General features: G+C 46.0%; 2 protein-coding genes across 11 annotated transcripts in view; one reads left to right on the plus strand and one right to left on the minus strand.

Moving 5' to 3' along the window:
- RBM39 (RNA binding motif protein 39) overlaps nt 1-2948 on the minus strand; it is a 47019-nt gene extending 44071 nt beyond the window's left edge. For 5 of the 7 annotated variants that reach the window (XM_044296458.1, XM_044296457.1, XM_044296455.1 and 2 more), the window contains exon 1: nt 2676-2947. The gene's annotated coding sequence lies outside the window, so the exon portion shown is untranslated. Of the gene's footprint in view, nt 1-2675 lie in introns of all 7 variants that reach the window. The other 2 variants (XM_044296452.1, XM_044296459.1) reach the window with 1 other exon arrangement.
- The window catches only part of LOC122940101, a 31407-nt gene continuing 7345 nt past the window's right edge, over nt 2239-26300 (plus strand). Inside the window, exon 1 of one of the 4 annotated variants that reach the window (XM_044296467.1) lies at nt 2239-2658. Coding sequence is in view for 1 of the 4 variants with exons in the window: in XM_044296466.1 (XP_044152401.1) it covers nt 3100-3112 (13 nt within the window). In the remaining 3 variants the exon portion in view is untranslated. Of the gene's footprint in view, nt 2659-3037; nt 3113-21919; nt 22022-26300 lie in introns of those variants that run through there. The other 3 variants (XM_044296466.1, XM_044296469.1, XM_044296468.1) reach the window with 3 other exon arrangements.

Here is a 26300-nt window from a genome sequence, read left to right on the forward strand (position 1 = left end):
CGACCTTTTAAAAGGAACAATAATAATCAGGCCAATTTGCGGGGATGAGGGTTTGTATAAATGCTCGTTCCTGACAATCTGCCAGTGTAAAAGGTGCCGGCAATCACCCGATGAACGAGCAGACCATTGTTCGTCAGGTGTCCGTGTTGTTCTGCCAACATGTAAAACTGTCCCTGTGCAGATCGCTCAGTCTAGACAACGGTCCTGAATCAATGGCCCCCATAGCGGAGGGGATTGCTGAAGGAAACGGCAGCCCTCATCACTGCCGCTGATCGGACATATCAGGAGTAGTGTTGAGCGAACTTGTGTTTTAAGTTTGGCATCTTAAGTTCGGGTTATCGAAGAATCGCGTTGTGGATTCCGCTACCACGGACCATAACAGAATTTAGAATCCATAACGCGATTCTTCGATAACCCGAACCTTAGACGCCGAACTTAAAACACAAGTTCGCTCAACACTAATCAGGAGCGTCTGCTTCATTCCCAATAATCTGCCCATAGTTTGAGGACTCAGCTGGTGGGTCATGCGTACCATGGTGCCCCATGTAACCAAAGGGTATCTGAGCAAGGCACAGAAGCCAGGAGGCCTGCACCCCAGCAGAGAGGAACCACATGTAATAAAAAGGTGGATAATACTGTAAAGAGGTTGGCAAACATTTACCATCCACGCACAAGGTAGAGGGAAACCGTACGATTGCCGAGGGTCCGACCAATGGGACCGCCACAATTATAAGAACGCTCACATCTTCCCCATTTGAATGTTACAGTGGTCATACAAGTAGTGCTCCATTCACTGACTGTAGCCGAGTGGTGTTTATCCGTCAGACAGTACATGAAGCCGTCATGTGCACACACGACCATCACTCCACTGAAACAGGGGACCCACACTTATGATACCGGGGTCCCACCAATCATATGTCTGTACTGTGGATAGTACATAAATGTTATCCATGGACCACCCCTTTAATCATTCACAGTCAGTGAAATGTGGTCACCAGGAGCAGGCAGTTCCGAGAACAGCCACGGGGGCCTTCATCGGGCTGTTCTTGGAACTGCCTGCTCCCGGTGACCGCATTTGTTTCAGACTGGCTCGCGGCACAGGTAAGGACTTACCTGTGCCTCGCCGGACTTGTGATTTAAGATGGCTGCCCGCATGTGTTCGCGGGCGAACACGGCGAACTGGCCATCACTGTTCACAGTATCCATGTCCAAGTTACAAGACATGTGACTGGTGTAGACTTCTATGTGAGTCGTGCTAGGTAAAAGACAAGAAAAAGTTTATATCGTTGTCGGTATTCAGAAGTTATAACTAAAGATATAGGAATTTCATATTTTGAAATTCGTTCACACTTCATTTGGAGATAAAAGCAGAATTGCGTTATGGATTCCGTTAACACGGACCATAACGCAATTCTATGACGGAATTAGTTATGCAGCCCATAGACTTCTATTGAGGCGGAATAAATAACGGACTACCTCTAAATTCTGCTTTTACCAAACAAAGCGAGAACCAATTTCATAACATGAAACCCGCTCATCTCTAATTATAACTAAAAACTAGAACTGAGAGAGATAGATATATAGACACACACATAATTACCTATAGGACAATACAATGTCATAGGACCGCACAGAGGTATGTGTGCCGGGGAGCTGCCAGGGGCCATGGTGCGAAGGTCACATGTGCTGAGGAGCTGCCTGTGCCATCACACAAAGGGCATATGTGCTGAGGAGCAACCCAGGGTTTCCAATGAAGGGCACATGTTCCAAGGAGTTGCTAGGGGCCATCATCATGTGAAGGGCACATATGTTGAGGAGTTGCCAGGGGCCGTCATATAAAGGGCACATGTTCTAAGGAGTTGCCAGGGGCCATCATATGAAAGGCACATGTTCTAAGGAGTTGCCAAGGGCCATCATATAAAGGACATATGTTGAGGATCTGCCAGGGGCCATCATATAAAGGACACATGTTGAGGCGCTTCCAGGGGCCATCATATAAGGGGCACATGTTCTGAGAAGCAGCCAGGGGCCATCATATGAAGGGCACATGTTCTAAGGAGTTGCCAGGGGCCATCATATAAGGGGCACATGTTATGAGAAGCAGCCAGGGGCCATCGTGCGAAGGGCACATGTTCTAAGGAGTTGCCAGGGGCCATCATATAAGGGGCACATGTTCTGAGAAGCAGCCAGGGGCCATCATATGAAGGGCACATGTTCTAAGGAGTTGCCAGGGGCCATCATATAAGGGGCACATGTTATGAGAAGCAGCCAGGGGCCATCGTGCGAAGGGCACATGTTCTAAGGAGTTGCCAGGGGCCATCATATAAGGGGCACATGTTATGAGAAGCAGCCAGGGGCCATCGTGTGAAGGGCACATGTTCTAAGGAGTTGCCAGGGGCCGTCATGCGAAGAGCACATACGTTGAGGAGCTGCCAGGGGCCGTCGGGTGAAGGCCGGTACAACCATATGGCAGCAGCCCCGTCACACTGTGGAGCTCATGATAAAATCAGAAGCGCAGACTAACAGACCCCGGCGGAACCACAAGCCCCTCCGCCATCCCCGCCACAGCACGAGGCAGAATAAACCGCCACCGCAGAAACACACGTTACACGACGACTGGACACTAAGCCGACCCTGACTAGATCGAATACACGGAAGGTAGGTAGTGGACTTACCTGAGGTGTGGCCCCGCTTGCTTTGCGGGCTGATAGCTACTAGGCCTCGGCCTTGTTTGTGCTGAGAAGGAAATGGCGCCGAGATCTACAAAGAGAACAGGGCGTCGTTACTGGCTAACAACGCTTGTATACAAGATGGAGAGGAGAGACGGGCAGGAAGGGAGACCACCGCCGGGAGTATACGGCTACAACGGGGGGCTTCGGGGCAGGAAGATGACGGGCCGCGTAATGGCAAACCTACGACTCCCCGAAATGGCGGCCACCAGTCTCCTCACACCAATACGGGGTTTCCAACAAGAACAACCAGGGGCGGCGTGACGTGACGTCTCCAGCTAGGCGTGGCCGCACAGCAGAGCTGCTGCTCGTCAGCTGGCTGGGGGAGGTTTCCCGCCTCTGTGCTCGTGAGGTAGGGAGCGTCTGAAGGATGTGTCAGGGAGGTCTGTGGTAAAAGCTGTTACATAAGTGCTTTCTGTTGTGTAGTTTTCCGTTTTGTTTCTTTTACTCAGTAACTATATATATGTATATACACACACTCACACACACACATTTATCAAAACCGTTGTAAAAGGAAAACTGGCTTAGTTGCCCATAGCAACCAATCACATTCCACCTTTCATTTTTTAGAGCTCCTTTAGAAAATGAAAGGTGGAATCTGGTTGCTATAGGCAACTAAGCCAGTTTTCCTTCTGGGTGCAGTACATGCTGGCACACACCCATACACTGTACACCTCCCTTCTATGAAGGTTCCCGCCCCTTATGCAACTATTGTATATTGGATTTCCAGCTTTAGGCACACCTTTAGCTAAGGCTACTTTCACACTTGCGTTCAGAGCGGATCCGTCTGGTGTCTGTACAGATGGATCCGCTCCTATAATGCAAACTATGGGATCCGTTCAGAACGGATCCGTCCAGACTTTGCATTGAAAGTCAATGGGGGGCGGATCTGTTTGAAATTGCACCATATTGTGTCACCTTCAAACAGATCCGTCCCCATTGACTTACATTGTAAGTCTGGACGGATCCGTTTTGCTCCGCACGGGGAGGGAGGGGGCCGCACTGGCCACCAATGAATTTAATACGAGGGAGGGGGGGGCCGCACTGGCCACCAATGAATTTAATACTGGGGAGAGAGGGAGGGGGGGCCGCACTGGCCACCAATTAATTTAAAACTGGGGAGGGAGGGGGGTCTGCTGCCTGGCAGCACCTGATCTCTTACAGGGGGCTATGATACGCACAATTAACTCCTCAGGTGCGGCACCTCAGGGGTTAATTGTGCGGATCACAGCCCCCTGTAAGAGATCGGGTGCTGCCAGGCAGCAGGGGGCAGTTATGTCCACAGTTCTTAGTATATTCTAACTTGAAGCGTCACCATGGGAACGCCTCTGTGTTAGAATATACTGTCGGATCGGAGTTTTCACGATGTGAAAACTTAGATCTGAAAAGCTGTTATGCAAACGGATCTGCGGATCCGTCTGTGCGAAAGTAGCCTACGGATGCGGATAAGAATCTTGTGTGCCTCCGTGTTTTTTCACGGACCCATTGACTTGAATAGGTCCGCGAACCGTTGTCCGTCAAAAAAATAGGACAGGTCTTATTTTTTTTGACGGACAGGAAATACGGATCACGAACGTGGATGACAAACGGTGCATTTTCCGAGTTTTCAACGGACCCGTTGTAAGTCAATGGGTCCGCAGAAAATCACGGAAAACGGAACAACGGACACGGATGCACACAACGGTCAGTGTGCATGAGGCCTAAATCTGCACTAATCGTTGTTTTGGTGCATTTTTTGTGTGGTTTTTATGCAATTCTTGGTGCAGATTTTCTATTTATCTTAACAACTCCATTTAACCGCCTCCGGACCGCCTAACGCAGATGTGCGGTCCGGAGGCGGCAGCTCTGCGCAGAGTGACGCATATACGCGTCATCTCGCGAGAGCCGAGACTTCCTGTGAACGCGCGCACACAGGCGCGCGCGTTCACAGGATCGGAAGGTAAGCGAGTGGATCTCCAGCCTGCCAGCGGCGATCGCTTTTTTTTTAACCCCTAACAGGTATATTAGACGCTGGTTTGATAACAGCGTCTAATATACCTGCTACCTGGTCCTCTGGTGGTCTCTTTTGTTTGGATCGACCACCAGAGGACACAGGTAGCTGTGTAAAGTACCACAAAACACTACACTACACTACACCCCCCTCCCTGTCACTTATTAACCCCTTATGAACCCCTGATCACCCCCCTGTCATTGATCACCCCCCCTGTCAGGCTCCGTTCAGACATCCGTATGATTTTTACGGATACATGGATCGGATCCGCAAAACACATACGGACGTCTGAAAGGAGCCTTACAAGGGGGTGATCAATGACAGGTAGGTGATCACCCATATAGATTCCCTGATCACCCCCCTGTCATTGATCACCCCCCTGTAAGGCTCCATTCAGATGTCCGTATGATTTTTACGGATCCACGGATACATGGATTGGATCCGCAAAACACATACGGACGTCTGAATGGAGCCTTACAGGGGGGTGATCAATGACAGGCGGGTGATCACTCATATAGATTCCCTGATCACCCCCCTGTAAGGCTCCATTCAGATGTCTGTATGATTTTTACGGATCCACGGATACATGTATCGGATCCGCAAAACACATACGGACGTCTGAATGGAGCCATACAGGGGGGTGATCAATGACAGGCGGGTGATCACCCATATAGATTCCCTGATCACCCCCTGTCATTGATCACCCCCCTGTAAGGCTCCATTCAGACGTCCGTATGCGTTTTGCGGATCCGATCCATGTATCCGTGGATCCGTAAAAATCATACAGACGTCCGAATAGAGCCTTACAGGGGGGTGATCACCCATATAGATTCCCTGATCATCCCCCCTGTCATTGATCACCCCCCTGTCATTGATCACCCCCCTGTAAGGCTCCATTCAGACGTCCGTATGCGTTTTGCGGATCCGATCCATGTATCTGTGGATCCGTAAAAATCATACAGACGTCTGAATAGAGCCTTACAGGGGGGTGATCAATGACAGGAGGTTGATCAATGACAGGGGGGTGATCACCCCATATAGACTCCCTGATCACCCCCCTGTCATTGATCACCCACTAAAAGGCTCCATTCAGACATTTTTTTTTGGCCCAAGTTAGCGGAATTTTTTTATTTTTTATTTTTTCTTACTAAGTCTCATATTCCACTAACTTGTGTCAAAAAACTCACCATACCCTCACGAAATCCAAATGCGTAAAATTTTTTAGACATTTATATTCCAGACTTCTTCTCACGCTTTAGGGCCCCTAAAATGCCAGGGCAGTATAAATACCCCACATGTGACCCCATTTCGGAAAGAAGACACCCCAAGGTATTCCGTGAGGGGCATATTGAGTCCATGAAAGATTGAAATTTTTGTCCCAAGTTAGCGGAAATGGAGACTTTGTGAGAAAATACAAAAAAAAAAATCAATTTCCGCTAACTTGTGCCAAAAAAAAAAAATTCTATGAACTCGCCATGCCCCTCATTGAATACCTTGGGGTTTCTTCTTTCCAAAATGGGGTCACATGTGGGGTATTTATACTGCCCTGGCTTTTTGGGGGCCTGAAAGCGTGAGAAGAAGTCTGGGATCCAAATGTCTAAAAATGCCCTCCTAAAAGGAATTTGGGCCGCTTTGCGCATCTAGGCTGCAAAAAAGTGTCACACATCTGGTATCGCCGTACTCGGGAGAAGTTGGGGAATGTGTTTTGGGGTGTCATTTTACATATACCCATGCTGGGTGAGATAATATCTTGGTCAAATGCCAACTTTGTATAAAAAAATGGGAAAAGTTGTCTTTTGCCAAGATATTTCTCTCACCCAGCATGGGTATATGTAAAATGACACCCCAAAAAACATTCCCCCAACTTCTCCTGAGTACGACGATACCAGATGTGTGACACTTTATTGCCGCCTAGGTGGGCAAAGGGGCACACATTCCAAAGAGCACCTTTAGGATTTCACAGGTTTTTTACACATTTTGATTTCAAACTACTTACCACACATTAGGGCCCCTAGAATGCCAGGGCAGTATAACTACCCCACAAGTGACCCCATTTTGGAAAGAAGACACCGCAAGGTATTCCGTGAGGGGCATGGCGAGTTCCTAGAATTTTTTATTTTCTGTCACAAGTTAGCGGAAAATTATGATTTTTTATTTTTATTTTTTCTTACAAAGTCTTATATTCCACTAACTTGTGACAAAAAATAAAAAATTCTAGGAACTCGCCATGCCCCTCACGGACTACCTTTGGGTGTCTTCTTTCCAAAATGGGGTTACTTGTGGGGTAGTTATACTGCCCTGGCAATTTAGGGGCCCTAATGTGTGCGAAGTAGTTTTGAAATCAAAATCTGTAAAAAATGGCCAGTGAAATCCTAAAGGTGCTCTTTGGAATGTGGGCCCCTTTGCCCACCTAGGCTGCAAAAAAGTGTCACACATGTGGTATCACCGTACTCAGGAGAAGTTGGGTAATGTGTTTTGGGGTGTCATTTTACATATACCCATGCTGGGTGAGATAAATATCTTGGTCAAATGCCAACTTTGTATAAAAAAATTGGAAAAGTTGTCTTTTGCCAAGATATTTCTCTCACCCAGCATGGGTAAATGTAAAATGACACCCCAAAACACATTCCCCAACTTCTCCTGAGTACGGCGATACCAGATGTGTGACACTTTTTTGCAGCCTAGGTGGGCAAAGGGGCACACATTCCAAAGAGCATCTTTCGGATTTCACCGGTCATTTTTTACAGATTTTGATTTCAAACTTCTTCTCTCGCATCTGGACCCCTAAAATGCCAGGGCAGTATAACTACACCACAAGTGACCCCATTTTGGAAAGGAAGACACCCGAAGGTATTTTGTGATGGGCATAGTGAGTTCATGGAAGTTTTTATTTTTTGTCACAAGTTAGTGGAATATGAGACTTTGTAAGAATTTTTTTTTTTTAAAATCATCATTTTCCGCTAACTTGTGACAAAAAATAAATATGTTCTATGAACTCACTATGCCCATCAGTGAATACCTTAGGGTGTCTACTTTCTGAAATGGGGTCATTTGTGGGGGGTTTCTACTGTCTGGGCATTGTAGAACCTCAGAAACATGACAGGTGCTCAGAAAGTCAGAGCTGCTTCAAAAAGCGGAAATTCACATTTTTGTACCATAGTTTGTAAACGCTATAACTTTTACCCAAACATTTTTTTTTTATCAAAGACATGTAGAACAATAAATTTAGCAAAAAATTTATATATGGATGTCGGTTTTTTTTTTTTGCAAAATTTTACAGCTGAAAGTGAAAAATGGCATTTTTTTGCAAAAAAATCGTTACATTTCGATTAATAACAAAAAAAAGTAAAAATGTCAGCAGCAATGAAATACCACCAAATGAAAGCTCTATTAGTGAGAAGAAAAGGAAGTAAAATTCATTTGGGTGGTAAGTTGCAAAACCGAGCAATAAACGGTGAAAGTAGTGTAGTGCAGAAGTGTAAAAAGTGGCCTGGTCATTAAGGGGGTTTCAGCTAGCGGGGTTGAAGTGGTTAAAGGGGTATTCTCATCTTATTGATCCTATTTTAATTAATTATATACCCCCAATGAGCTTTTTTTAAAATATATTTCATTAAAAAAAACTACTGTTTTCTTTAAATTCTTATTATTAAAATTCAATGTTGATCTGCGGTGCCCATGGATACAGCCACCGCTCGCCGGCTGCATCCATGGGCCGCGCTTGCGCAGAAGAAGTGCATCCAACGAGAACGAGCACGGCTCCGGGCGGCCGCGTATACGCAGATCTATATTCCTTTGTGCCGCGTCTGAAACAGAGCCGGCACAAATATTTTTAGATCAGCGGAGGAGGAGGGGAGCTGTCCGGTCTTAGAGTTCAGCAGCGCAGCCCGAATCTCCTCAGTGAATGGTGAGGAGATCGGAGCTGCGCTGCTGTGTATAACTGTCCCCCCCCCTCCCCCTTTCGATTTCAGGATGGCCGAGCGGAACCCACCACCGGGCGATGGTTACCATGGCAACCGGACGCCTTCACAGACATCCGGCTTGCTTGCCATGGTATATCTAAGCCTGATCCGGCTCTTGCTAAGTGTCAGTGGCGTAGGCAGGGATTGCCCCCCCCCCCCCCCTCCACAAAATCATTGGTGGCAGCGGCAGTTCCTATCGGAGTCCCAGCATTGTAATACTGCGGCTCCTATCGGTTACCATGGCAGCCAGGATGCTACTGAAGATCTGGCTGCCATGGTCATTTACTCTACAGCAATATACTTACCTGCACTGTGGCCACCCGCGCTCCTTCTTGTAACTCGTCACTGGTCTGTGTGGCGCATTGCTATAAGGATAAGCAATGCGCCGCACAGACCAGTGAGTTACAAGAAGAAGGAGCGTCGGGCGGCCAAAGCGCAGGTAAGTATCGTGAGGCACTGTGGGGGCAGTATGGTGGAGGCACTGTGGGGGCAGGATGGTGGAGGCACTGTGGGGGGCAGATGGTGGAGGCACTGTGGGGGGAAGATGGTGGAGGCACTGTGGGGGGCAGATGGTGGAGGCACTGTGGGGGGCAGATGGTGGAGGCACTGTGGGGGGCAGATGGTGGAGGCACTGTGGGGGGCAGATGGTGGAGGCACTGTGGGGGGCAGATGGTGGAGGCACTGTGGGGGGCAGATGGTGGAGGCACTGTGGGGGGCAGATGGTGGAGGCACTGTGGGGGGCAGATGGTGGAGGCACTGTGGGGGGCAGATGGTGGAGGCACTGTGGGGGGCAGATGGTGGAGGCACTGTGGGGGGCAGATGGTGGAGGCACTGTGGGGGGCAGATGGTGGAGGCACTGTGGGGGGCAGATGGTGGAGGCACTGTGGGGGTCAGATGGTGGAGGCACTGTGGGGGTCAGATGGTGGAGGCACTGTGGGGGTCAGATGGAGGCTATATGGGGCAGATGGAGGCTATATGGGGGCAGATGGAGGCACTTGGGGGCTGGTGAAAGAGAAACAGATGTAGCAGAGCTGAATATGCGGCTGTTCTGACACAGTGCTGGTTGAATAGAAAACCAGATGTAGCAGAGCTGTATATGTGGCAGGTCAGCATCTATGCTGGTGAAAGAGAAACAGATGTAGCAGAGCTGAATATGCGGGTGTTCTGACACAGTGCTGGTTGAAGAGAGAAACAGATGTAGTAGAGCTAAATATACGGCTGTTCTGACACAGTGCTGGTTGAAGAGATAAACAGACAGATGTAGCAGAGCTGTATATGAAGCTTTTCAGACACCGTGCTAGTGGGGGAGTAGAATAAAGATGTAGTAAGGCTGTATAGGAAGCCATTCAGCCAAAGTGATGTTAGGGGACTGGAGAAGACACATGTAGCTTAGGCCTCTTTCACACTTGCGTTGTCCGGATCTGGCGTGTACTCCACTTGCCGGAATTACACGCCGGATCCGGAAAAACGCAAGTGAACTGAAAGCATTTGAAGACGGATCCGTCTTCAAAATGCGTTCAGTGTTACTATGGCAGCCAGGACGCTATTAAAGTCCTGGTTGCCATAGTAGTAGTGGGGAGCGGGGGAGCGGCATACTTACAGTCCATGCGGCTCCCGGGGCGCTCCAGAATGACGTCAGAGCGCCCCATGCGCATGGATGATGTGCCATGCGATCACGTCATCCATGTGCGTGGAGCGCCCTGACGTCACTCTGGAGCGCCCTGGGAGACGCACGGACGGTAAGTATGCTGCTCCCCCGCTCTCCACTACACTTTACCATGGCTGCCAGGACTTTAGCGTCCCGGCAGCCATGGTAACCATTCAGAATAAGCTAAACGTCGGATCCGGCAATGCGCCGAAACGACGTTTAGCTTAAGGCCGGATCCGGATTAATGCCTTTCAATGGACATTAATTCCGGATCTGGGCTTGCTGCAAGTCTTCAGGATTTTTGGCCGGAGCAAAAAGCGCAGCATGCTGCAGTATTTTCTCCGGCCAAGAAACGTTCCGGTCCGGAACTGAAGACATCCTGATGCATCCTGAACGGATTTCTCTCCATTCAGAATGCATTAGGATAAAACTGATCAGGATTCTTCCGGCATAGAGCCCCGACGACGGAACTCTATGCTGGAAGAAAAGAACCCAAGTGTGAAAGAGCCCTTAGCTGTATATGCATCTATAAAGATACATAGTGTAAGGTTTATACATAAGGGTACTTTCACACTTGCGTTTTTCTTTTCCGGCATAGAGTTCCATCTCATGGTCTCTATACCGGAAAAGAACTGATCAGGTATATCCCCATGCATTCTGAATGGAGAGTAATCCGTTCAGTTTGCATCAGGACGTCTTTAGTTCAGTCGTTTTGACTGATCAGGCAAAAGAGAAAACCACAGCATGCTACGGTTTTCTCTCCGGCGAAAAAAACTGAAGACTTGCCTGAATGCATTTTTTCCCATAGGAATGTATTAGCGCCGGATCCGGCATTCAGAATACCAGAACGCCGGATCCGTCCTTCTGGCCTGCGCATGCGCAGACCGGTAAAAATGTGAAAAAATTTACAAGATGGATCCGTCTGTCCGCATGACAAGCGGAGAGACGGATCCGTCCTTGCAATGCATTTGTGAGACGGATCCGGATCCGTCTCACAAATGCTTTCAGTCAGCGGCGGATCCGGTGGCCAGTTCCGACAACGGAACTGCCCGCTGGATCACACTGCCGCAAGTGTGAAAGTAGCCTAACTGGAGTACAGCTGTAATGGAAACAAATCTGCATCAGTGCTGGTGGGTGGGGGTTGGTCAAGCTTTTGGGCTAATGTATAATATGGAATTACAGGTTTTGATGCACAGAATGGGTTTGTAAAAGATCAGACTGAGATTTTGTGTGTAAAACTGCAGAACAGCCACGTGTTACTGTACACTAAGCTCACTTCACATGGCTCTCTGGGTGACCGTTACCCTCACAGACACTGCAGGCTGCCAGACTGATGAGTCATACTTTTCACATGAACTAGCACAGGACTCAGCTCTCAGTGTGATGTCATAAGGAGGTGTGGCCGGACTTCACTCTAGCTGCCTAAGGGTACTTTCACACTAGCGTTCACACTAGGAGTTCCGTCCTAGGGGCTCAAATCCGGAAAAGAACTGATCAGTTTTATCCCCATGCATTCTAAATGGAGAGCAATCCGTTCAGGATGCATCAGGATGTCTTCAATTCAGTCTTTTTGACTGATCAGGCTTTTCAGAAAACCGTAGCATGTTGTATTTTTACCTCCGGCCAAAAATCCTGAACACATTGACTGAACGCCTGATCAGTTTTTTTTATCCCATTGACTTGCATTAACGCCTGATCCAGCGCCGTGTGTTCAGTCAAACCGGATCCGGCTTTTGCATGTTAAACCCGAAAAATGTGTGTTCAGTCAAACCGGATCCGGCTTTTGCATGTTAAACCCGAAAAATGTGGAAAAAAAGTTAAAGTCCATAAATGGCGGATCCGTTTTTTCCAATGCATTTTTTCATTGTGATCAAAATCCTGATCAGGATTCAAATGTAATCCGTTTTCACATGTTTTTCCGGATCCGGCGGGCAGTTCCCGGGTCGGAATTGAACGCTGGATTTAAACAATGCTAGTGTGAAAGTAGCCTAAGCCCGCCCAGCCTTAGCAGCAGAAAAACCAGGAAGTGAACAGCTAGCTGGCAGCAATTGAGACTAAAGTAGCAAGATGAGAATACCCCTTTAAAGCTATAGGCAAAACCCCTGTATAGAAAGAGCAGAATCTCAAAAACAATTGGGGCTCTTTCATACGAGCGGATGCCCTGCCTGTCATCCGCTGGGTGACAGACAGCCAAGCCCCGCTCCAGACAGCAGAGACACGGAGCAGTAACATGATTGATAATGCTCCGTGTCTCTCTTTGACCTTTTTGCTACAAAATCAGTGAGATAAAGTTGTCACTGTGATTTTGTAGTAAAAAGATCACAGAGAGGCACAGAGCATGAAATGCTCCGTGTCTCTGCTGTCCAGAACGGGGCTTGGCTGTCTTTTACGCAGCGGATTAGGGTACTTTCACACTTGCGGCAGGACGGATCCGACAGGCTGATCACCATGTTGGATCCGTCCTGCGGCTATTTCGCCGTGCCACCGGACCGCCGCTCCGTCCCCATTGACTGTAATGGGGACGGGGGCGGAGCTCCGGCACAGCACGGCGGTGCACGGAGAAAGGCCGCCGGACTAAAATTACTGCATGTCAGGCTTTTTAGTCCGGCGGCTGTCTCCGTGCACCGCCGTGCTGCGCCAGAGCTCTGCCCCCGTCCCCATTATAGTCAATGGGGACGGAGTGGCGGTCCGCGGGCACGGCGAAATAGCCGCAGGACGGATCCGACATGGTGAACAGCCTGTCGGATCCGTCCTGCCGCAAGTGTGAAACTAGCCTTACCCGCATAGCATCCGCTCATGTGAAAGAGCCCTTGACATGCTCCGGATTTTAGAATCTGCATAGCAAGATCAATTTCTGTACAGAAGAAAAAATCAAAGTGTACATGAGATTTGTAAAATCTCATTCATTCTGCTGGTACTGAATCTTGCTATGCAGATTCTAAAATGAGGCTCACCCCTACAGTGCCTAATGGATTTGCAGAGGATGCATTGTCACTTGGCTAACCCAACCCCCCCGCCAGCCAAAAAGTACCTAATTGTGTATATATGGCAGGCACACCCCCGTCCTTGTGTACTGATAGTATTTATTTCAAAATAGTAACATATCAAAATACAAGAACACATTGTTGCCAGCAGGGCCCTTGCTTACTTAAATAAAAATCAATAAGATCAGGGCATATACCGTACATACGCATCGAATTGTGTATAGAAGAAATAACACGAGGCATTATGTGTTATGGCGTTAAAGGGAATAAGTATTGTATTATAAAGGCAGGACTAGGGGTGTATTTACATGGGACTGCACTAAAACTGGCAAAACTGCATGCTGTTTTAATGTGACTGGCATGGTTTTGTGATGCAGTTTCTATCTGCACGGTCAGGTAAAGCTCGTGATTTTAATGTGCTTCATCTGTACAAGCCCCGTAAACTCGCATAGTCTAAAAGTCCGTTATAAATACACCCTTATATTTCTAGTTCCGGCTGTATCCTTTTCTGGCTGTGACTCTGAAAACTGTATAAAAAACTGTGTGTGTTTCCATGCTTGATAACATTGCAGTTGGTAAATTTGGGGCGTGTAAGCCCCACCCCAGGAAGTTCCCACCTCCATATGGCCATATACAGTGCTTACATGGCTCTGTAGCACACCTATACAGGATTGTAACGGTACCTTTGTCTTTGTCTTTAGACTTGCACCAGCAGGAAAAACAAAGTTTAATTCATATGCAAATGAGCACTTGCAAGTGCCCAGGGGAGGAGTTCAGTGTGTAGGTGCCCAGACTGCTCTGCCTTCTTTTCACTTTACTCCTCCCCAGTCTCTGCCTTTGCCTGCCCTCCAAGTCTCTTGCCTCATCGAGAGTCGTTTTCCTGCTGGTGCAAGTGTAAAGAAAAGAACAAAGGTACCGTTACAATCCTGTATAGGTGTGCTACAGAGCCATGTAAGCACTGTATATGGCCATATGGAGGTGACGGACTCCCTTTAACCACCTCAGCCCCCCTAGCTTAACCCCTTAGGGACACAGCCTTTTTACACCTTAGGACCAGGCCATTTTTTGCAAATCTGACCAGTGTCACTTTAAGTGCTCATAACTTTAAAACGCTTTGACTTATCCAGGCCGTTCTGAGATTGTTTTTTCGTCACATATTGTACTTCATGACACTGGTGAAATGAAGTCAAAAAAATATTTTTTTTTGCACCAAAAAATACCTAATTTAACAAATTTTTGGAAAAATTAGCAAATTTCAAAATTTCAGTTTCTCTACTTCTGTAATACATAGTAATACCCCCAAAAATTGTGATGACTTTACATTCCCCATATGTCTACTTTATGTTTGAATTGTTTTGGGAATGATATTTTATTTTTTGGGGATGTTATAAGGCTTAGAAGTTTAGAAGCAAATCTTGAAATTTTTCAGCAATTTACAAAAACGACATTTTTAGGGACCAGTTCAGGTCTGAAGTCACTTTGCGAGGCTTACATAATAGAAACCACCCAAAAATGACCCCATCTAAGAAACTACACCCCTCAAGGTATTCAAAACTGATTTTACATACGTTGTTAACCCTTTAGGTGTTGCACAAGAGTTATTGGCAAATGGGGATGAAATTTGAGAATTTCTTTTTTTTGTCAAATTTTTTATTTTAACCCATTTTTTCCACTAACAAAGCAAGGGTTAACAGCCAAACAAGACTGTATCTTTATTACCCTGACTCTGCCGTTTACAGAAACACCCAATATGTGGCCGTAAACTACTGTACGGCCACACAGCGGGGCATAGAGTGAAAGGTGCGCCGTTTAGTTTTTGGAGGGCTGATTTTTATGGACTGGTTTATTTACACCATGTCCCATTTGAAGCCCCCTGATGCACCCCTGGAGTAGAAACTCCCTAAAAGTGACCCCATCTAAGAAACTACACCCCTCAAGGTATTCAAAACTGGTTTTACATACGTCGTTAACCCTTTAGGTGTTGCACAAGAGTTATTGGCAAATAGGGATGAAATTTGAAAATTTCATTTTTTTTGCCTTATTTTCCATTTTAACCCATGTTTTCCACTAACAAAGCAAGGGTTAACAGCCAAACAAGACTGTATCTTTATTACCCTGACTCTGCCGTTTACAGAAATACCCAATATGTGGCCGTACACTACTGTACGGCCACACAGCGGGGCGTAGATTGAAAGGTGCGCCGTTTGGTTTTTGGAGGGCTGATTTTTATGGACCGGTTTATTTACACCGTGTCCTGTTTCAACCCCCCTGATGCACCCCTGGAGTCGAAACTCCCTAAAAGTGACCCCATCTAAGAAACGACACCCCTCAAGGTATTCAAAACTGATTTTACATACGTCGTTAACCCTTTAGGTGTTGCACAAGAGTTATTGGCAAATGGGGATGAAATTGGAAAATTTCATTTTTTTTCCATTTTTTCCATTTTAACCCATGTTTTCTACTAACAAAGCAAGGGTTAACAGCCAAACAAGACTGTATCTTTATTACCTTGACTCTGCCGTTTACAGAAACACCCAATATGTGGCCGTACACTACTGTACGGCCACACAGCGGGGCGTAGAGTGAAAGGTGCGCCGTTTGGTTTTTGGAGGGCTGATTTTTATGGACCGGTTTATTTACACCGTGTCCTGTTTCAACCCCCCTGATGCACCCCTGGAGTCGAAACTCCCTAAAAGTGACCCCATTTTGGAAACTACGGGATAAGGTGGCATTTTTTGGGGGAATATTTTTAGGGTAAATATAATTTTTGGTTGCTCTATATTACATTTTTGTGAGGTAAGGTTACCAAAAATTGAAATTCTGATATTTCATCTCCATTTGCCATTAACTGTTGAGGAACACCTAAAGGGTTAATAAAGTTTGTATAATCATTTTTGAATACCTTGAGGGGTGTAGTTTCTTAGATGGGGTCAATTTTAGGGAGTTTTTACTCTAGGGGGGCATCAGGGGGGCTTCAAAAGGGATATGGTGTCAATAAAAAAGGCCATCAAAATCGGCCTTCCAGAAACCATGTCGGTCCTTTCCTTTTGCAGCCTCCCTTTTACGGATACAGCAGTTTACGACCACAAATGTGGCGTTTCTGTAAACTGCAGTATCAGGGTAATAAATTTTAACTTTTGTTTGGTTGTTAACCCTTGTTTTGTTACCGGAAAAAACGGACTGAAATGGAAAAGTGCCAAAAATAGCGGTTTTGGCACCTTTTTTTGTTTTTTTTTTAACCGTGTTAATCTGGGTAGTTAGGTCATGGGATATTGTTATAGAGGAGATTCTTACGGACGCGGCAATATCTAATAAGTCTAACTTTTTTTTTTGGGTATCTCTAAAGTCTAAGTGTCATTTTTTTTATTTTCTTTTAGCCAATTATCTTATGTGGGGGCTCATTTTTTGCGGGATGAGCGGACGGTTTTATTGGCACTATTTTGGGGGCTATATGACTTTTTGATCGCTTGCTATTAAACTTTTTGTTATGTAAGGTGACAAAAAAAAAATTTTTTTGCACCTATTTATTTTTTTTTTTTTTACTGTGTTAATCTGGGGGGTTGGGTCATGGGGTATTTTTATAGATGAGATTCTTACGGACGTGGCGATACCTAATAAGTCAACTTTTTTTTTACAATTATTTAGGTTTTAGACTATATTATCCTTTTTGATACCCTAAAAAAAATTTTTGTATCTCTAAAGTCTGAGTCATTTTCTATTTTTTTTTAAATCTGATTATCTTATGTGGGGGCTCATTTTTTGCGGGATGAGATGACGGTTTTATTGGCACTAATTTGGGGGCTATATGACTTTTTGATCGCTTGCTATTAAACTTTTTATTATGTAAGGTGACAAAGAAAACCTTTTTTTGCACCTTTTTTTTTTTTTCTGGACCGTGTTAATCTTGGGGGTTAGGTCATGGGGCATTTTTATAGAGGAGATTATTACAGACGCGGCAATACCTATGTCTACTTTTAATAAATTATTTTATTTTTTTTGGGTGTCTCAAGTCTGAGAACCATTTTTTTTTATCCGATGTCAGTGCTAAATTGGGATATAAATTTAGTACTCCATGGAAGTGTGATACTCCCTGAAGCAACCGTCAATGCAGAGGCCCGGATGATCGGGGCATGTGTCGCACTGAGTAGTCGTGTCCTTCCGTATCCCCCTCCTGCGACACACTCTGCACTTTTTTTGGGTTCGTCCCTTCTTTCCAGTATGGGGGACCACACCTGGAAAGTGTTGGCCAGGGACGATCCGGGCGCCTACAGTTCCCGAGGTACTCCGGCCTGCTCTTTCCCGGTCCGAAAAGATCAGGGCCTTGAGGACTGCCTCATAGAACTGGAGGAATGTCCCTGTGCTGCCAGCGCTTCGGGATAGTACAAAAGAGTTGTACATGGCAACCTGTACCAAGTAGACCGCAACTTTTTTGTACCATGCCCGGGTTTTGCGCATGGCGTTATATGGCTTGAGGACTTGATCCGAGAGATCAACTCCTCCCATATACCGATTGTAGGCGACGATACAATCGGGCTTGAGGACCGTTGCCGCGGTACCTCGCACAGGGACAGGGGTGATGCCGTTACCATGAATTGTGGACAGCATAAGGACATCCCTCTTGTCCTTATACCTGACCAGCAACAGGTTTCCAGTGGTAAGGGCACGGGTCTCACCCCTGGGGATAGGTACCTGGAGGGGGTGGGCAGGGAGGCCGCGTTGATTTTTCCGCACGGTCCCACAAGCGGACGTGGATCTGGCGGCAAGGGACTGGAACAAGGGGATACTGGTATAAAAGTTATCCACGTACAAGTGGTAACCCTTATCCAGCAGTGGGTGCATAAGGTCCCGGTAACACCCAGAGTGGGGGGACATTCTGGGGGTTGAATCCGGGAATCTCGCCCCTCGTATACACGAAATTTGTAAGTGTACCCTGAGGTACTCTCACAAATTTTGTATAGCTTCACGCCATACCTCGCCCGCTTGGAAGGCACATACTGGCGGAAAATGAGTCTCCCCTTGAACGCAATGAGAGACTCATCAACCACGACCTCCCTTCCAGGTACATAGGCCTCCATGAATTTGGCCCCAAAGTGATCGATGACCGGCCGTATCTTGTACAGACGGTCATGGGCAGGATCACCTCGGGGTGGACATGCTGCATTATCGGAATAATGCAGACATTTCCTGATGGCCTCAAACCGGGAGCGTGTCATAACCGTACTGTAAAGTGGGGTCTGATATAGGACGTCCCCACTCCAGTACAGCCTGGCACTGGGTTTCTTGACCAGGCCCATATGCAGCACGAGGCCCCAAAATGTCCTCATTTCGGCTGCACTGACCGGCGTCCAGCCACCGGGCCTGGCCAAAAAGGAGCCCGGGTGTTGAGCGACGAACTGTTGGGCGTACAGATTCGTCTGCTCCACCATCAGATTTACCAGTGGGTCACTGAAAAAATGACAAAAAAAGTCATATTCAGTGTAGCCCACTGTGGAAATCTGGATTCCTGATTGGCCTACGAAATCAGGAATCACGGGCTCGTATCGCTCTGGGCTACACCAGACAAGTTCACCGGCAGGGTGCTCCGGTGGATTTAACTGGTGGGCCGGGAAACCAGTACGAGCCCCAGAGCTGCTCGTACTAGTGTGGGCCACAGGGTCCCTAACATGGCGGTCCCCTTGCTCCGCCTGGCGGCGTCTCCGCCGCCTTGGGGGCTCATCATCATCGCTAGATGATGAGGAGGATGCGGATGACAACAGGAATGTGGGGTCATCCTCATCCTCACTGGGACTCTCGGACTCGGAGGCAAGCTGGGCGTATGCCTCCTCGGCCGAGAACGTCCGGCGGGCCATAGGGGAGTGTGTGTCTGCGTGTATATGTGCGTGTGTGTAACTCTTTATTTGGTGTGCGTGTGTGAGGGGGCACGGGTGTTCACGAACTCACCCTAAAACTAACAGAAAAAAATAAATAAAACTAACTAAAAAAAGGGCAAAAAAGTGAGGAAAAAAAATTCAAAACTGCTGATCAACCGTCCGAAGTTGATCAGCGGTGGGGTGTGCGATGCGCTAACAGTGGCCGGACGCTAAGTGCCGGTCACAGTCAGCGAACTCAAAAAAAAAAAAAAAAAAAAAAGCACCCCAAAAAAGGTGGGGGGGGGGGGGGGGCAAGTGGCAGCACCCCTGGGGGGTCTAGGGTCACACAGCTGTGCTGTGGACCCCAGACACCCTAACTGGGGTGATGCAATAAAAAGTCAAAAAAACTACCTTTCCCTTTTTTTTCCCTGCCTATCCCAAACTTTCCCTAGCTGTCCCTATGTACCTGATGGGGGGTGCTGGGGGCACAGATCGGGTCCTGGGGGCACAGATCAGGGGTGCTGGCAGCGATGGTGGACACGTGCAGGCAGCTCCTCTCTCCTCCGGCGCTGGAACACAAAAGGAGGAGGAGAGGGGCGCCTGCCTCTTTTGAATCTGCCGCCGGACCGCCCCCTGACCAATCAGAAAGCGATCCTGAGTGGTGATGTCACCATCACCACTCAGGATCGCTGGATGGTGATTGGTGGAGTGAAATCACACCACCATCACCATCCTGTTCCGGGTTATCGGGTCTTCAGAGACCCGAATAACCCGGAAACGCTGAAAACCGCAGGTCTGAATTGACCTGCGGTTTTCTGCGATCGCATACATGGGGGGGTCACCGGACCCCCCGACGCATTTGCCCCAAGTGCCTGCTCAATGATTTGAGCAGGCACGGGGTTCCGATCGCCGCCGGCCGCGCGGCGGTGATTGAAAATGCACAGGGCGTACATGTACGCCCTGTGTCCTTAAGTACCAGGGCACAAGGGCGTACCTGTACGCCCTGTGTCCTTAAGGGGTTAAACCCCCTTAATGACCAGACCACTTTTTACAATTCTGCACCACACTACTTTCACCGTTTATTGCTTGGTCATACAACTTACCACCCAAATAAATGTTACCTCCTTTTCGTCTCACTAATAGAGCTTTCATTTGGTGGTATTTCATTGCTGCTGACATTTTTACTTTTTTTGTTATTAATCGAAATGTAACTAAATTTTTGCAAAAAAATTACATTTTTCACTTTCAGTTGTAATTTTTTTTTTTTTAAATAAAAACATCTATATATACATTTTTCTCTAAATTTATTGTTCTACATGTCTTTGATTTAAAAAAAAATGTTTGGGTAAAAAAAAAAAAAATGGTTTGGGTAAAAGTTATAGCGTTTACAAACTATGGTACAAAAATGTGAATTTCTGCTTTTTGAAGCAGTTCTGACTTTCTGAGAACCTGTCATGTTTCCTGAGGTTCTACAATGCCCAGACAGTAGAAAAAAACCACAAATAACCCCATTTCCGAAAGTAGACACCCTAAGAGGTATTCGCTGATGGGCATAGTGAGTTCATAGAACTTTTTTTTTTAATCAATAAATTTTTATTGAAGTCAAATTTTTTGGTTGAGCAACATAGTTAGACATACAAAAAGAAAAGTAACAAATGTGAAAACAAAACAAAAAGGTTCCTTACATGGATTCAAGAGAGTACATAAGTAGCGACATATGCAAATACATGTGATGTGTGTTATCCAATACAGTGCAAGCCTGCATCTCACACAGTATGCTCAGGATACCCCCATACCGCAGTTTGTATATACCCTTTACCACTGCGTACGCACAGAAAGGCTGTATCAGGTATTTTGAAAGTGGCTCTGCGTAAGGGCTTGACAACCATTGTAGCCACAAGTTATGCACTGTTATTCTAGCCTTTAACAAGGGTGCAAAAGTAAATTCACAATGCATATTGTGGTTTACAATTTTGAAGACTTCACCGATTGAAGGAGATTGTGAGCTTTTCCAATGTCTTGCAATCACTTTCTTTGATGCACATAAAATATGTGCTATCGTGCTTCCACTATCCCAAGGGATGCTCACCAGCCCTATACTGAGAATTGCTAGTTCTGGGGTCAAAATTCCCGCTATTCCAGCAATTCCTGTCCGGCTACATCCTCTCCAACACAATGAGGAATAGTTGGGAATGATATGAGCCAATCTATCCGGGGTTAAGTACCACCTCAATTGGGTTTTCTTGTTCTGCTCTGCATGATTTATGCATTTAGAACATTTCATGGACCAGTACATGGCATCTATCCACTCCCTCAGAGAGAATTCCTTTCCCATTTCAGCCTCCCACCTGACCATAAAGGGCTTTTTACCGTCTTTGTCCATGAGCGTCAGGTATGAATACCAAAAGGAGAGGCTGGAATGGGAACGTCCATCTACTCCAAGTAGCTTGCCAAGTGGGTCATTCACATCTACTGCGGCATCTAGATTAAGAGGTGTGAGGAAGTGGCGTATCTGCAAATATTGGTAAAAAACTAGGTTAGGTAAGTTGTAAGAGGTGTGTAACATCTCAAAGGTTCGTAGGGTGGATTGGTCATATAAACTCCCTAGATTATCAATCCCACAGTTTAGCCAGCCTGTAACTTGAAGTGTGGGGATGTGATATTCTATGGCCGTGATAGGGATATATTTCTTTTCCAGGGGTGAAAGAAGTCTATTTTTGAATAGATGTGCCCATGCGAACATGGACGCTTGCATAGTATGCAGGGGAACTGCGAATGAGGTGGGCTTCAACAAGTTGGCGGCCAACAGTGATTTAAGAGACCTTCTAACATAAACCTCCTCTATATTGAGCCACTTATGGGGTAAGGAAGGCTTCCACCACTCCATAGTCTGGTCTAATAAATTGGCTAAGTAATAGTTATATAAATACGGAACCCCCAGTCCGCCATTCCTAATAGAGGGATACATCACATTTTTCTTAATCCTGGGGGGCGAGTTTCCCCATATAAATTTAAGCATGTCACTTTGCAGTTGCTTACTATGTGTTTTGGATATTTTCATGGGTATGCACCGAAATAAATATAGAATTTTGGGAAGGATTAACATCTTAACCGCGTTTATTTTTGCAATCCACGAAAGCATTGCTTTGCTGTACTTGGAGTAGTCAGTTTGCAATTCAGACCTAAATTTTTTAAGGTTTAGTGAGAGTAGGGTAGACAATGAGTTGGTGAGTTCCACACCTAAGTACCGTATCGATTCTGTGGCCCACACAAAGGGATACTTTTTTCTTAGTACCTGATATAAACTCTCTGGGACGTTGATAGGTAAAACATTTGTTTTGCTGACATTTAACTTATAATAGGATATTGAGGAATACTGGCTCAATATTTCAGTTACAGCCTAAAGTGATGCCGAGGGGCTGGTAAGAGTCAATATGACGTCATCAGCATATAGCCCAATGCAATGGGAAGATTTCCCTATTGTAATCCCAGATATTTGCGTGCAATTCCTTATTCTCTCTGCCAATGGCTCCATCACCAATGCAAATATCAGGGGCGATAATGGGCACCCCTGCCTAGTCCCGTTAGTGATTGAAAAAGGAGCAGACAGAAAGCCTGAGGCTAATACGCTAGCTCTGGGTGACGAGTATAATCCAAGAATAGCTTTGCAGAATATGTCCTCGAAACCCAAACTTCCTAAGAGTCTGATCCAGAAACCCCCCAGTGCACTCTGTCAAACGCTTTTTCAGCATCTAGGGAGACAAAGACCGTGGGGGCTCTGGACCACTCTGCAATCTGGATCAAATTTAACATTCTCCTAGTTCCATCCCTACATTGCCTACCCGGCACAAAGCCCACTTGGTCAGGATTTATAAGGGCAGGGAGCACCTTGTTAAGGCAAGCAGCCAAAATCTTAGCAAAAAGCTTAAGATCAGCGTTCAACAGGGAAATTGGCCTAAAATTCTCAGGGGCATCAGGGGTCTTCCCTGGTTTGGGTAGAGTGACTACAGTGGCCTGCAACATTTCAGAGGGGATGTCTCCAGAAGTCATAAAAGCATTATACAGCTCAACTAGGTAAGGAATAAGTGCTGAGTGGAATGTTTTATAATATACTGCCGGGAATTCGTCAGGACCTGGAGCCTTATTAGACTGGGTGTTTTTAATTGTAGTGGAAATCTCCTCCGAGGTAATTGGCCTGTTCAGAATACACAGGTCATTCTCAGAGACTTTGGGAAGCTTAAGGAGTTCTAGATAGGCCGCTATTGCTTCCTCGGAGGGCTGAGTCATGTGACTATCAAGTTATAAAGGGAGGAATAATATGCCGCAAAAGCATCGGCTATTTCCTGGGGGTGGGAATACACTTTACTGTTATATTTTAAGCTAGTTATCCTAGCTGCTGCTGCCCTACTCTTTAACCTCTTAAGGACATAGGGCGTACAGGTACGCCGTTGTGTCCTGGTACTTAAGGACACAGGGCGTACATGTACGCCCTGTGTATTTTCGATCACTGCCGTGCGGCTGGCAGTGATCGGGACCTGGTGCCTGCTCAAATCATTAAGCAGGCACCTAGGCTAAATTCAATAGCTCAATTCAGAACTGCGGTTTGCTGCGATTTCTGAGTTTCTGATCAGAAACTTTAGTATTGCTAAAAAATATATGTATCCCCCCCCCCCCTGCCCCCTGAGTGATTGTAGCCCGGTGGGAGGTGCAGGGGGAGGGTTGCGGGAGGCGGGCGGTGCGGCAGGCGGATCCCCCGCCCGCCTCCCCTTGAATAATCGTTGGTGGTTAGTGGGTATACCAGGGTGCCAGCACATTGCTGTATGGAAAAGGTTAACAGCTCAGGGAGCTCCCTCCCTCTCCCAGCCCCCGATGGGAGAGGGAGAGAGCTCCCAGACAGCCCCCCGACAGCCCCGCCCTTACCCTTCCCCGTCTGCGCAGTTCTGGCCACTACTGAGCAGACGGGGAAGGTTCCCATGGCAACATGACGCCTTCTCAGGCATCCTGCTGTCCATGGTTCTGAACAGATCTGTGCTAAAGGCATAGATCTGTTCAGACAAAGTGTAAGTAAAATACAGTACAAAACACTATATAGTGTACTGTACTGTAATATACAGACATCAGACCCACTGAAAATAAAGTAAAAATCAAAAAACACTTATCACTGATTTAAAAATGAAAAAAATAAAATTCCCTACACATGTTTGGTATCGCCGCGTCCGTAACGACCTGATCTATAAAACGGTCATGTTACTTTACCAGAACGGTGAACCCCATAGAAATAAAACACTATGATGAAATTGAAATTTTGCCCACCTTACTTTCAAAAAAAGGTAATAAAAGTGATCAAAAAAGTCGCATGTACACCAAAATTGTAACAATCAAACCGTCATCTCATCCCACAAAAAATCATACCCTACCCAAGATAATCGCCCAAAAACTGAAAATAATATGGCTCTTAGACTATGGAAACACTAAAACATGATTTTTTTTGTTTCAAAAATGAAATCATTGTGTAAAACTTACATAAATAAAAAAAGTATACATATTACGTATCGCAGCGTCCGTATCGACCGGCTCTATAAAAATATCACATGACCTAACCCCTCAGTTGACCACCGTAAAAAAGTAAAAATAAAAACGGTGTAAAAAACAATTTTTTGTCATCTTACGTCACAAAAAGTGTAATAGCAAGCAATCAAAAAGTCATATGCACCCCAAAATAGTGCCAATCAAACAGTCATCTCATCCCGAAAAAAATGAGACCCTACTTAAGATAATCGCCCAAAAACTGAAAAAACTATGGCTCTTAGACTATGGAGACACCAAAAATTTTTGGGGTTTTAAAAATGAATTGTGTAAAACTTACATAAATAATAAAAATTGTATACATATTAGGTATCGCCGCGTCCGTGACAACCTGCTCTATAAAATTACCACATGATCTAACCTGTCAGATGAAAGTTGTAAATAACAAAAAAAAACGGTGCCAAAAAAGCTATTTCTTGTTACCTTGCCGCACAAAAAGTGTAATATAGAGCAACCAAAAATCATATGTACCCTAAACTAGTACCAACAAAACTGCCACCCTATCCCGTAGTTTCTAAAATGGGGTCACTTTTTTGGAGTTTCTACTCTAGGGGTGCATCAGGGGGGCTTCAAATGGGACATGGTGTAAATAAACCAGTCCAGCAAAATCTGCCTTCCAAAAACCGTATGGCATTCCTTTCCTTCTGCGCCCTGCCGTGTGCCCGTACAGCAGTTTACGACCACATATGGGGTGTTTCTGTAAACTACAGAATCAGTGCCATAAATAATGAGTTTTGTTTGGCTGTTAACCCTTGCTTTGTAACTGGAAAAAAAATATTAAAATGGAAAATCTGCCAAAAAAGTGAAATTGTGAAATTGTATCTCTATTTTCCATTAAATCTTGTGCAACACCTAAAGGGTTAACAAAGTTTGTAAAATCAGTTTTGAATACCTTGAGGGGTGTAGTTTCTTAGATGGGGTCACTTTTATGGAGTTTCTATTCTAGGGGTGCATCAGAGGGGCTTCAAATGGGACATGGTGTCAAAAAACCAGTCCAGCAAAATCTGCCTTCCAAAAACTGTATGGCATTCCTTTCCTTCTGCGCCCTGCCGTGTGCCTGTACAGCAGTTTACGACCACATATGGGGTGTTTCTGTAAACTACAGAATCAGGGCCATAAATAATGAGTTTTGTTTGTCTGTTAACCCTTGCTTTGTTAGTGGAAAAAATGGGTTAAAATGGGAAAATTTGGCAAAAAAATTAAATTCTAAAATTTTATCCCCATTTGCCAATAACTTGTGCAACACCTAAAGGGTTAACGACATATGTAAAATCAGTTTTGAATACCTTGAGGGGTGTAGTTTCTTAGATGGGGTCACTTTTAGGGAGTTTCTGCTCTAGGGGTGCATTAGAGGGCTTCAAATGGGACATGGTGTAAATAAACCAGTCCATAAAAATCAGCCTTCCAAAAACCAAACGGCGCACCTTTCACTCTACGCCCCGCTGTGTGGCCGTACAGTAGTTTACAGCCACATATTGGGTGTTTCTGTAAACGGCAGAGTCAGGGCAATAAATATACAGTCTTGTTTGGCTGTTAACCCTTGCTTTATTTGTGG

The sequence above is a fragment of the Bufo gargarizans genome, chromosome 6, assembly GCF_014858855.1.
Source record: "Bufo gargarizans isolate SCDJY-AF-19 chromosome 6, ASM1485885v1, whole genome shotgun sequence".
In the NCBI taxonomy this organism is placed as follows: Eukaryota; Metazoa; Chordata; class Amphibia; order Anura; family Bufonidae; genus Bufo; species Bufo gargarizans.